General features: G+C 50.3%; 1 protein-coding gene across 2 annotated transcripts in view; it reads left to right on the forward strand.

The window, feature by feature from the left end:
* The first annotated feature begins 3,810 nt into the window (after window positions 1-3,810).
* Window positions 3,811-13,098, forward strand: part of Nell1 (neural EGFL like 1) — an 822,199-nt gene continuing 812,911 nt past the window's right edge. The window contains exons 1-2 of one of the 2 annotated variants that reach the window (XM_048442384.3): window positions 3,811-4,031; window positions 12,071-12,199. In XM_048442384.3, the coding sequence (XP_048298341.2) occupies window positions 3,977-4,031; window positions 12,071-12,199 (184 nt within the window). In that variant the 5' untranslated portion in view covers window positions 3,811-3,976. The remainder of the gene's footprint in view (window positions 4,032-12,070; window positions 12,200-13,098) is intronic. The other variant, XM_048442394.3, reaches the window with a different exon arrangement.

Below are 13,098 nucleotides of genomic sequence, written 5' to 3' on the forward strand. Positions count from 1 at the left end.
AGCTTGATTACTTTGTGTCCTGCCACCAAAGCATGAACTTGATACAGCTGTCTCCTCTATGGGTGACTGAATTGTAAGGGGCAAGTATGGAGGCAGTGCGAGCAGCTGGGAAGAATAAGAATGGATCAGAGGGGAACACCGGGGATGCTAAGAAGACCCTCCCTTTCCTCATGGACTCTGCAGGGTTTGATGGCTTGCATGCAGGCAGAGGGCTGTTGAGTGTAACTGTGGGTTATTTGATCGGATCACACAGTGACGGCTAGCGCCTTCCCTGAGAAGTTAGCAGGGAACATCTTTGGGCAGAGGGAGAAACCAGAAACCGAGAGTCCTACTTGGTTGTATTACAGACATTATTAAAGAAGCTTCCAAAAATAATTGGAGATACAATTTACACACCACATGACTTGCCCAAGGTACATAATCCAATGGCTTTTTTGCATATTGTGAAGTCTCTGAGAGCCATACACCCGTCAACCTTAGGACGCTTTGTGCCCGCCCAGAGTAAACCCAACATTATTTAGCCATCATTCCCCTGATCCTCCTCCCCACTCCTTATGTACTCAGCTTCCTGTTTCTATAAGTTTGTTTTTCTGGAGATTTCACAGATATGGAATAGATTCACAGTGCTGACTGGCTTTCCCGAGGAGGAACTAAAGAGGGTGCAGACAGGCCGAAGAAAGATTCCACGTTCTAACGTGGTGTAACAAAATGGCTTTCTTTAGCATTACTTCGAGAGACACAGGGACTCACAGGAAGTTCTACCACTGGAAAATTCCAGTCCCCGACTACTCAGCACCCACTTTGTGGTATTTTGTCCCCAGCAGATTTAACACAGACCTAGGTTCAAGCTGTAAGCCTTGTGGCTGCTAGCAGCACCATTATATGGATACCTTCCTCCAATAGCGTATGGTCTGTTCTCTGCACCTCAGAAACCCACTGGGCCTAGTCTCGGCTGGCCCAACACTCCAAATCCTTACCTGAGGAGACTGGGGCACTTAGTTATCTAGGGAAGATGTATCAGCTTGTTGAGATTAACTCTTGTTACTGCTCATGGATGTGAAGCTGCAAACCTGCGACAGAACATACGTCTCACTTAACTTTTGAAAATGAAGCACACTGAAACTCCATCCCACAGGACCAGACCACACAGTCTTGAAGATTAGGGCTCAAAAAATAAAAATAATCTAAGCCACAGTTTCCCTTTGCTGGGTCCACTGTGACTTAGAGGTTTTCTGGGACTTTTGAAATCAATAAGAGGAGTTTGGGAAAAACAGTTCAGAGCCCCAAAAGGCTATGGAGTGGCTTTTACGACGGAAGGAGAGTTGGAGGGGGCATGGTTCTCACAGTGAAGCTTGGTATATGGTGTCCTTATTCAGGAAGCCCAGGAAATCTTATTTCCTGCAAAGTATATGGTTTTAATGTTGGTGTTAGATGTGACACATTCTGGGAATAAGGGTCTGCTCTGGGGCCAAGTTGAATTTTGAGAAAGTTGGAGAATAAGTGACCGGGAAGGCGATTTAGTTGGTAGAGTGCTTGCCCAGAATACGCAAGGCTGTGGGTTCCAATCTCAGCATCACATAAACTAGGTGTGGTGGCTCAGACCCATAATCCTAGCACTTGGAGAAAGCAGGAGGACCAGGGTTCAAGGTTATCCTCAGATACATAACCAATAAAATAAAAGTTGGATGTGGAGATATGGTTCAGTGATTAAAAGTCCTTGCTGCTCTTTCAGAGGACATAAATATCAGGCACACATGTCACATAGCCTGTAATTCCAACAGCAGGGCAGCCAACATCTTCTTCTGGTCTCCAACACACACACACACACACACACACACACACACACACACACACACACACGTGTGCGCGCATGCTGGAGAGTAAGTTGAACCTCGACATCGCCCACTCTGTAACAGTCCAGTTAATCTGCACTGCAGAGGGCAATTTTATTTTATTTTATTTATTTATTTATTTATTAAAAATTTCCACCTCCTCCCCACCTCCCATTTCCTTCTCCCTCCCTCCACTCCCCCTCCCCCTCGCTCTCCAGTCCTAAGAACAGTCAGGGTTCCCTGCCCCGTGGGAAGTCCAAGGTCCTTCCCCCTCCATCCAAGTCTATGAAGGTGAGCATCCAAACAAACCAGGCTCCCACAAAGTCAGTCCATGCAGTAGAATCAAAACCCAGTGCCATTGTCCTTGGCTTCTCAGTCAGCCCTCATTGCCAGCCACATTCAGAGAGTCCGGTTTGATCACATGCTCCATCAGTCCCAGTCCAGCTGGCCTTGGTGAGCTCCCATTAGATCAGTTCCACCATCTCAGTGGGTGGACACACCCCTCGCGGTCCTGACTTTCTTGCTCATGTTCTCCCTCCTTCTGCTCCTCATTTGGACCTTGGGAGCTCAACTTGCAGGGTCCCTTTTGTCACCTGTCCAGGAAAAGTCATATATGGAATAAGTGGACAATGTATATACAATGTCCCGAAAAATGGAGCAAAGGTCAGAGGGACGTATAGGCAAAACCTTTCTTCTTCAGAAGCTGTGCCACTAAGTTTGTGATCTTCACTGGTTTCCTGGGGCTAAAAGTGTGTGAATTTAAGGCCATTGGAACACTGGGAATGTGTGAACGCCAGAGAGAACTCCTGGGAGTGAAGCAGGGCTCTTTGGGGAAGTTAATCTTTTCCCTCTGGGATTCCGGAGAATGTATGGATTTATGCACCTCAGAGTAGTGTTGGGGGAAGCTGGGAGCCCTGGGGGCTTCGAGTCACATGACAGTTAACATAATGTGTAAACCAGAGTCACATAACATAATGTGTAAACCAGAGGCTGTGGTCTTTCAGGTCCTGTGACTACAGCAGCCCTAGATAGCCGGCAGACAGGGACCTCCTAGGGTGGTTCGGTAACAGAGACTCCTAGACTGGAGACACTCCTCCTCTGCTTGTCCACTGGTCGCCAGCAAAGCCCAACTTTTCTCTCTACAGAACGGTACTATGGTCCAGATTCCAAAGAAAAGGAAAGAAGAGAGAGAGAGAGAGAGAGAGAGAGAGAGAGAGAGAGAGAGAGAGAGAGAGAGAGAGAGAGAGACCCAGAGAACGAGATTTGGAGAAAACCATCCAGAAAGTCACACAAGAGGGAGAGGAGGAAAAAAATGGTTTAGAACTTCCCCTGTGTGGCAGCATTTGGCCTGTAGAAAGAGGTTTTGCAAAAACTCCTTATATTTCAGCCATAGATTGCTTAAGCTCAGGGACTTGTTCCATACCTGTACCTTCTGTCTCAGCACCCTCCGTCTGAGCACCCTCCACCAGTACCCCTAAAAGCCAGCATTCAGTCACAGGGACCTCTGGCCTGGGAGAGACATAAAGTACAGGTGGCCCTTGGGGCCTCAACCATCACCTCCCCACCCACTTGCTGGAGTGAATCGCTAGTAGTTGTTTTCCAAGAAGGGGCTGGGAGCACTCCGTGACCCCTCCTAGAACGTGTTCCCCCAGGGAACGCACGCACGCACGCAGGCTGGGAGGCTTCGGACCCGGCGGGGATGAACTGTGGCAACTTGGGCAGCCCGCAGCGCGGCGCAGTGGCAAAGGCGGGGGCGTGAAGCCGCGCAGCGCCAGTAGCCAGGATCCTCGCCGCTCGGGAGCCCCGGAGGCTAGCGGGATCCGCACAGGCGCCCAGGGCAACCTGCGGGAGTGGCGGAGCCCCGCGCTCCCGCCCTAGCTCAGGGGGAGCGCAGCCGCAGCGGGGTTCAGGGCCCAAGCCCCGCGCCGCCGCCGTCCGCGGTGGGGGGGTGGGCTGGGGGCGGGGCGGCCGGGGTTGCTTTCCTGAGCGCGATCCCAGAGCGCGGCACCCGGCGCTGCCGAGCCACCTCCCCTGCCGCCCGCCAGCAAGTTTGGCCAGTCCAAGCCCAGAGCGCCACGGCTTTCTAAAGCATTGGTTTCTTGCTGGCGTTGGTGCACCCTGCTTGGCGGGGAGCCTCCGGAGCCATGCCGATGGATGTGATTTTAGTTTTGTGGTTCTGTGTGTGCACCGCCAGGACAGGTAAGCAAAGCTGGGCGTTAGGAGGGTTATGGGGGAAGGTGGTGGTGGTGGTAGCGCTGCTCCGGGATGCAGAGACCTGGAACCTAGCTCTAACCGGCTAGAGAAGGGCGGCAGCGTGCCAGCACAGCTCGGGGTAAAAGCGCTAGGGAAGATGCCCCCGCTAGCGTCCTCTTCCCTGGGGACGCAACTGCGGGCATTCAGTGTGAGGGGTGAGGCCCAGTGGTCGCACCCAAGTGAGGCTAGCGACCAGCTTCCCGGTTCTGGGGAGTCAGAACCCGCTGCAGCGCGCCTCGCGAGCCTTGAGCCTTACATCCTTGAACTTGCAGGGTTCGGTAGACGCGACTGTCCCCGAGCCGCGGAAGTCCCACCCGCACAGGGAGCGCTTGCAGCTAGCGGGCGCGGCCAGGGCCCCAGGAGCCGGACGCCGCGCGGGAGAGGGCTGCAGGAGAAAACGGGACCCGGCGAGCTCTTCTGTGGCTTCTACATGGCTCCCGGAGGGGAACTCCAGGAGTGATTTCCTCTACCCCGCTCCCAGCCCAAGGGACTGGGTGAACAATCATTAGCGGGGAAATTGGACCAGTGGAGACAACCCAAGATTTTCTTGCCCCCTAAACCTTGTTTCTCCTGCTATTATCAAAGGTTGCAGGGCGGAGACCGGGATCCAAGGGACTGGCCTAATGGCCAAGTCCCCACTAGGTTCTGCCTGTGGACGTGTGGTTGTGAGGACTCTTAATGCTCTCTCCCCTCTTTCCTCTTCCACAGGCTTCCCTGATCCCAAGTCCCGGAGGGTTGGAAAATGTAGCCTACTTCACGGAGCTGTAGTAGCTGTTAGGAGACAGGGGCGGGGTTAGGTGGGGGTAGGAAGTGGACTAACGGGGCCAAGAGCGGAAGGGATAGTTCTTGACAGCCAGACATCAGACTCATTGCCTTAGACGACAGACTTCCATTCGCAGGGCCATTCCCGTTCCCTCTGTCGCGTCTCCTTTATCACCCTAGTTTCCCCCTCTAGAGGTTCAGTCTCGTTCCCAGGCCAGGCAGCTGGTTTACCTTGAGAGGACTGAGACCCCTCTCTCCCCCTTTAGTTGACTTAAAAAGTTCCCTCTGCTCTCGCTCCAGGCGCACCTCTTGGGCTGTTAGCCCCTCTCACTTCCCAGGACCTAAGTGGATGAATGCTTTTCTTTGCTTAATCTTAGAGTGGTAAGGAAACGTTTCTCTAGGGACAAAAGAACCTCAGAGTCTTTCCGGAGCTCCCTCTGTAGCCACTAGAGCCAAGGCTGAGTGGAGCTCAGCACAGTTGCTCCTTGCAACCCGAACTAGCCCCAGGAAGATGAGGGTCCGACTTGCTAGTGCTGGGCTATCCACTGGGAGGAGGAGAAGAGTCTGGAGCAGGGCACATCCTACAGGGAAAGGGAAGACAGGGAGCTGACAGACAGCGAAGCAGCAGCCTGGTGGCCATTGTCATATCTTTTCATATTATGACCCAAATGCCTACATCCTTTGTTTTCATTACTCATTTGAAAAGTTGCCAAAACCGTGTCCATGCAGGTCCAGGCTGAGTTTCCATCAGACTTCTGTTGCAGAGACCCCGAGGTGAAGTCCAACTCGCGGGTGACTTGCTAGGCACTGCTCACAGAGGATTCTGCTCTTGATGGCTAGGGAACTTACCAGCTCTGCAGAGCATCTTGGTAGGAACTGGAAAGTGTTCTTGTTGGCACCTGGGGATGTGGAGGAGAAGTGGGCTGCGAGAAGTTGGTGTTTGGGACATACATGGGAGGGAAGGTGACGTCATGGTGGAGAGAGGTGGCTGTGCACCTGACAGGCTTTGCCCAGGCCGTGAGGTGAGGTGAGGTGTGAGTTGTGTCTTGAAGGCTTTGGAAGGATAAGGTAGGATTCAGTCCAGGCCTAAGGAAGCACTGAGCAAAGACAGGAGCAACTTAAGGTTGTAACAACCCTCAACCAGTCCCCAAGGCAGGGCCAACCATTGTGCTCCTCAGGAGTACTATCTTTCCTACATAAATTATTGGGAGAATTAAGGAAACAAAAGAAAATGTCCCTTGCTTTCTATGTTTGGAGTTTCTTGTAGCTGGAGGGAGTAGCTGTGGGGAGTTTCGAAGCAGCAGCCTCTTTGATTCTGCACAGGAAGCTCCACCCCCACATCCCATATCCATCTTCAGGTTGCAAAGGCCGACTGGTGATTACTGTATCAGACTCCAAACAGCTGCTGAGGGAGTTTATTTGTCAAGCGAGACAATTGTTGTCTGGGATTTTTAGCAGTCCTAGATGAAGGAAACGTGTGGCCCACTTAGCTGCTCCGGTCTCCCCGGCACTTAGTGGAAATGAGTAGATGCTATCTGACACGTTTTAATTAAAGCAGGACCGCAGTGCAGAGACAGCTTCACACGCAACCGTCTCGTAGCAGGTGCCGTGGGGGGAAGCTGCTCACACCACTCTGACCCAGAGAACCTTTGGAGTACAGGGTGGAGACCTGGCTTTGTGCACCCTTCTCCAGCTCTGGGCTTTCCAGGCACGCTGGAGTGGCTGGATGGGTAGACTCAAAGCATAGACTCAGGAGCATCCTGCAGCCGCAGGTTTTCTCCTGGAGCTTGGAAAGGTCAGTACAATGAGCTCAGTGCTTAAGCCTTCCTTGCTTTCCAGTTTTTGTTTTGGGGGAGGTCACTAGGGTAGAGAGTGAAGGGGGTACCCAAAGCATCCACATCTCCAGACGTCCACTCAGTGCCTCCTGCTGCCCCCTGCTGGAAAGGAGAGATTTTTTTTTTCTATTTGAAGTAATTCCCAGGTGGTTCAGCATGTGCCTCCCCTTCCCCAATCCTATCAAGCATGTGCCAGCTTGTAGAATCATAAAGTATATTCTTTGAGAACCTTGCTCTTCAAGGTATTAAGAAGGGAGCTGGTTGGTGGTGATGCACATGTTTAATCCCAATACTTGGGAGGCAGAGGCAGATGGATCTCTGTGAGTTCGAGGTCAGCCTGGTCCACAAGAGCTAGTTCCAGGATAGGTTCCAAAGCTGCAGAGAAACCCTGTCTCCAAAAAAAGCCCCCCCCCCAAATCCCCAAAAAACTTAAAAAATAAAAAAAAGAAGAGGAGATCAAGTGGCCATGCAATCCTATCATTAGAGGAGGTTGTCACTCCTGTCACTCCTCTGGTGTCACTTGGCTCTGCATGGACCAGAATAGCAGCTGCTACCATGAGGCGGATTAGATCTGAAGTGAGCCAGACCCTGGGAGCTTGTGCTTGGAAGCCTCAGTCCCGGGCATCAAAGGGAAACTGAAGGGCTTTGGGCTGGAGCGCTCCTTGGCCAGGGCTGAGGAGCAGCCAGCAGTGGCCCGATAAACAGCAGGTAGCCTAGCTAGAGTGAGTTCTGAACAGCACATCTAGACCTCAAGTGCCTCTGCCACACAGACTGCTGCTTTCCAGGCTCCGAAGATAGCTCCTCCCCAGGAGCTTTTTATCGGCTTAATTCTAATGCCCGCTTTTAGCCATCTGTGAACCAGCTATGTCAAAAGTGGAAAACTTTAATATAGAGTTTTCTAGGGAAGGAATGGCAGGGGCTGGCGGCATGGACAGCAGACATAAGCCTGGAAATGAAACATGGTGGATGGAGCTAGCGTCTCTCGTGATGCAAGGTTCAGGAGAGGCCAAGATGATGGCTCCTTACTAATGGGTTTCCTGATTCCCTGTGCCATGCCCAATGTGTTATTCTATCAGCACTGGGCATTGTCCTGAAAGGGACTAATTAAAAGCAGAGAATAGAGCTGTGTCTGGAAGCCAATTGGTTTCTCTCTTTTTTTTTTTTCCATCTGTATGGTGGGTATGTCTTCATATAAAGAACAAAACGGTTTGCAGCCAGGAAAAGGGCCACCTGAGTTTCTTCTTTAACTTCTGCAGAGTGCAGGATCAAGGCTGGAATGGTTTGAGAGTTAGTCTTATGGGAGGCATGTGAACCAGACCCCAGCTGAGTACTGTATGTAGCCTGAGCCTCTTTGTGAGGCCATCAGCCAGATCTGAGGTGTCAGGGAGGCCACACTGTCCTTTCTACAGAGGAGGAAACTGAGGTTCTCAGGAGTGTTACTTCCCTATGATAGAGGACTTGCATTTCCACAATATGTTCTGGATTGAGGGCACTGTGTTCTCATTTGGGGATGGGGACTTGTGGGACATTATTAGGGTGCTTTGTCAGTTCCACAGGGTCTGCTTGGACACTCTTTAGATTTGTCCCATTACAGACGCCCTAGATGGAGAGACTTGTGTATTTTCAGGCTGACCAGCTTAGTGGGTCTTTGGTTTTTACAGTGATTATCTGTTGCCACAATACTTCTATATAGCAAGTTACCTCAAGTCGTGACTTGCAGCAACAGGTTGTGTTCAGATGCATGCAAGTATGCATGCGGTATGTAGGAGGGTCCAGCTGAATGCCCCTCCACATTTAGGCAAGCTGCCTGCCCTGTGTGTCTGCACTGCCCTCATGGATTAGGGACCCATTTCTAAGGCTGTGATCTCATCATGGTGAAGAAGTCCCACCATGTGAGCACATTCAAGTCTTTGCTTTTGTAAACATTGTCACCAATGCCACCATAGCCAAGACAGGGTAGACAGCTGAGTTCAGAGCCGAGGAAGAGGTGGCTTTCATTCACTCCAGCAGGAGGAACTGTGAAGTCACACAGTAGGGAGGGTGGATGTGGAATGGGTAATGATTGGAGGCCAGTTGTTCAGTCAACTAGTTTATGTGCTGGCTAGTTTATGTCAACTTGACACAACCGAGAGTTGTCTGGAAAGAGGGAACCTCAGTTGAGAAAATGCCTCCCGAAGATCAGGCAGCAAGCACACAAGCCTGTAGGTGATCTTTAAAATAGGTGATCAATGGGGGAGGGCCCATCTCGTTGTGGGTGAGGATAGCAGGATGAACAAGCCGTGAGGTGTAAGACAGTAAGTAGTGCCCCTTCAATGACATGTAAGCCAAAAATCCCTTTCTTTTCCAAGAAGGCTTTGGTCATGGTATTTCATCACAGCATCAGTAACCCTAACTAGGGTAACCACAGTCTGCTTAGAAAGTTTCCTCAACTCACCAACCCGCTTGTCTTTTCATGGTCTTCCTTACTGCTCTGAGGTCATTGCTACCTCAGTGAGGACCATATACCCCCTATACCAAATATATAACCCATTCTGAATTAAGAGCCTGCCCAATGCCAGGTCCTGCGGGAGTCTGCATGAGTAACAGAGATGCTTCACTGTTTTCATGTGTGGCCAACAGCACATGTCCCAACCACTTACAAAGTTCCTGGCCGGAGAAAGACAGCGGGGAGGTCCTCTGAGATCCTCTTTGATTTAATTTGTGCTGTATGGGTTCAGAACACGATAGATCAAACTGAAATATTAGTTCCTTTCCTGTCTATTCCTCCAAGGTGACCATGGAGCGGCTGGCATCCAGGCTCACAAGTCCTGACAGCAGGCTCGTGGGGCTGCCACTTGGGAAGACAGAAGGGTATCTCGCCTAGTTTTGCTTTGAACTCCAAGCAGGCCCTGAGCAAAGTGAATGGAGCAGTCAGGTAGCATGAGCAATAGCACACTGGTTTAAAGATAGACTGGCTTAAAGATAGACCCATATTTTAAATGTAAGCCATCCTCACACACCTCACAGCTCTTCAATGTTAGCCCATTAGGGACAGAATAAGATCCACGGTCCTTGTCGCCCGTCACAAGGCCTTTTGTAATCTGGCTTTTGCACTCCTTGGTCGACACTGTCAACTGAGAAGAGAGAATCTTTATAATTATTTTTAAATATTTACTTATTGTGTATGTGAACCTAGGCTGTGGGGAGATGCTGGCCATAGCACAAGTTTGGAGGGCCGATGGCAGCTTGTGGGAGTTGGTTCTCTCTTTCCACCGTGTGGGTCATGAGGCTTGAACTCGGGGACTTAGGCTTGTTGGCAGAAGCCCTTACCCACTGGCCCAGCTCATGGACCTTGAAGGGAGAGACTTATTGAGTAATTTTCTTTATCAGGTTGTTCTGTGAGGGATTGTCTTGGTTGTTAAGCGATACAGGAGGGTCCAGCCCACTCTGGGTAGCACTGTTCCCTGGGTTGGAGGCCTGGGCCTTATAAAAGAGCTAGCTATGCATGAGCCTGTAGGGGTGTCAACGAGTGAGCCAGCAAGCAGGTTCCCCTGTGGTTTCTGCCCTGATTTCCCTCAGTGATGGATTGTGAATACTATTTTATCATATCAATGGAGAGAAAAGGAGAACACCTGCCTTTGATCTCTTTCTGCCTGTACCCATTCTGCTACAGCCCAGCCTATCCCTGTTTCTAGAACAGTCCATGGTGTTCCTGGCTCGCCCTCACTGGTCTCTACAGGTTGACATGCCTTTCCTCAGGCTTTGGCCCCGCTCCTTTAGCCAGGCCCCATTCCCCTGTTGAATTGTTTTCGATCCCAGTACTTCCTGTATTTATTGCCAAACTAGCCTCATTGATTCCTCCCTCTCAGGAGTGGAAGCTGCTTGAGAATGTCCTTAGTGCCCATAACATCTAGGATACCCAGTCTGCGCTGCAGGCGGCCCATGCTCGAACTGCTGATAAATGAATGCGAACAGTGGATGAGAGAGCTATCTTTGGGTCATGAGATTTTTGTAACTGGCTGCATTTCAGGACAAAATTCTCACCCTGAGCTTGGAAGATGGGGCTGTTTAGGGAGGAGCCTGACACAAATCAAGAAGGTAGTCAAATGCCCCATGCCTTCGAATTAACCTAGTTCCTATCTTGACAATGATGGGTTTCAACTCCAAAGCACCCTTCCTGATTCTGCTTTCTAGTAGGAAAAGGGGAAGGGAAGGGTGCATTTCCTTCCCCTAATCTATATAGTCAGGAGTGGTAGAGAAGGCCAGGTGGGACTGTGGGGGTTTAGGAAGTCCTGATGAATATTCACTGAGTCTCTGTGGGACAAATTGGGTGCATGCTCTCTGCATCCCGGCTGGGTGACTGCGTTGCCATCAGAGGGAAGTTGACAGCCGTTGCTGATTAAAACATTCCCAACTGTGCAATCAGAAACCACTATTGAGATGCTAAGTGGAGCTAAGCAGAGTCTCCATGAATGGCTTCAAACAATGGTCCTTCCGAGTGATCTGTAGCCTTATTAATATATGTAATTGGAAATCACTTTGCAATCATGAATGAGTCATTCCACAGAACACTCCCTGGGTAAGAGACACCCTCGGGATCTGTCATTCCCAGATTCAGGGGATTCAGGCACATTTCTTCCCTAGTAAGAGGTGCCAGGGTGTCTAAGTTTCTATCTCAGAATCCTTGGAGGGACATATGTACCTGCTAGTCTGAGCATTGCCCTTTCCTGCCACTATTCTCCAGTAGGGACAGTTTCCTTCTCCACTGTGCAGTGCAGGAGGTGGTTCCTGGGCGACAGGAATTGCTCTGTGCAGGGCTTGTTGTTTGAGTCTGAGGCAGGTTGTTCAGCCCCACGGTCCTGATCCACCATCCCATCCTCACATGTAAAAAGTCTAGGGACTCAAACTTTGTTCACAGTGTATCAGACAACAAAACCGTTCTGAGTTGAATCCATTTGGCGACAAAATGTAACCTAAAGGGATGTTGGGCTAGTTAAGTCAATGAGGAGAAAGCATCGTACTTCTTCAATCTAGAAATACCATAGATTGTGATCAATCTATGATACCCCAGCCTTTGCTGAGGACGTTACATAAAACATAGCATGTGGGCTGGCCATGTTTCCTTCTCAACTTGTGGTACATTCTGAATTCTGAAAATTATTTGGCTCCAGGAGTTTGAGTGTGAGGTAAGCCATCTATAATAGAGTGGATTGCGGGAGGGTAAGAAGAAACTGAACCTTCCAAGGGAGTATAGGGCAGAGTTGTTTTCCTGTCCTCCCTGGGGAGACTCCCCAGCACTGCTAACTGCCTTGGATGAATCCCAGCCACCCCTTTCCTCTGTAATCTGCTCTGTGTGGATGGCAGCCTGCATTCTGTCTGCTGAACCAACACCGGTTTGTTTCTTCCCAGTGCTGGGCTTTGGGATGGACCCTGACCTTCAGATGGACATTATCACAGAACTCGACCTTGTGAACACGACCCTGGGGGTCACTCAGGTGGCTGGACTACACAATGCCAGCAAAGCATTTCTATTTCAAGGTAAAAAATTTTTATCCTTCTTTGCATGGGGTGGGAGTAGGGGAGGAGGAGTCTGGGGGTGTGCTCCCCTTCCTGCGTTTGGGGATCCCCTTTGCTGCTTTTCTCATGTTCTTCTCCTGAAGTGTGTGATAAAAAGGGGGGTGTTCTGAGAGTGGGGCGAGGCAAGAGGGGTATGGTGGAAAGATACGCGATCCGACAGCGAAATGTTCCCCCAGGACTTTGGGTGAAGGAACCCATATGGAACGGCGTTGCAGAGCTTTGAAAGCTGCCGATCAGTCGCGCTTTGCTTCGGGATCATTTTTGTCCTGATAGTTTCTGTCTTTGCTTGTACCTGTGCCTGTCTTACCTGCGCGAAGAGCTTGCCCGTGGCTACATTCTCTTTGGGTGCAGCTTCCTCAGCTCTGCCTACTACACACATCTGACAAGCCTCTGTAAAGCCAAGAGAGAATAGAATAGTGCTGCAAAGCATGGGCCCTGGAGCCCCACTGACTGGAACCGCCTTCCAACTTTGTCACGGTTGCTGGTGGGACTTAGCTTCTCTGTGCCTTAGTATTCTCACCTAAGTGACAGATGCCTGCAGCACCTCCCTAATGGGGCTTCTGCAACAATGTCTGATATGTGTGTGTGTGTGTGTGTGTGTGTGTGTGTGTGTGTGTATACATACATATATACATATATGTAGTGAACAATGATATTACAGCATGCCAACAATAAAAAAGATACATGTAGTCCCTGCCCTAAAATATAAGGCAGAAGATAGCAAACTCTAGAAATTGTTGAATTACACTAGCTTTACTTAACCTCAGAGCCGATGTATATAGACTGTCAATTAAAAGTAATGCAGGTGGGTCTGATCCCGTTTGGGTGGGAGACAGTGGTCACCAGAGAAAGGTCACCTT

Source organism: Myodes glareolus, chromosome 24 (assembly GCF_982192425.1).
Source record: "Myodes glareolus chromosome 24, mMyoGla1.1, whole genome shotgun sequence".
Taxonomy (NCBI): Eukaryota; Metazoa; Chordata; class Mammalia; order Rodentia; family Cricetidae; genus Myodes; species Myodes glareolus.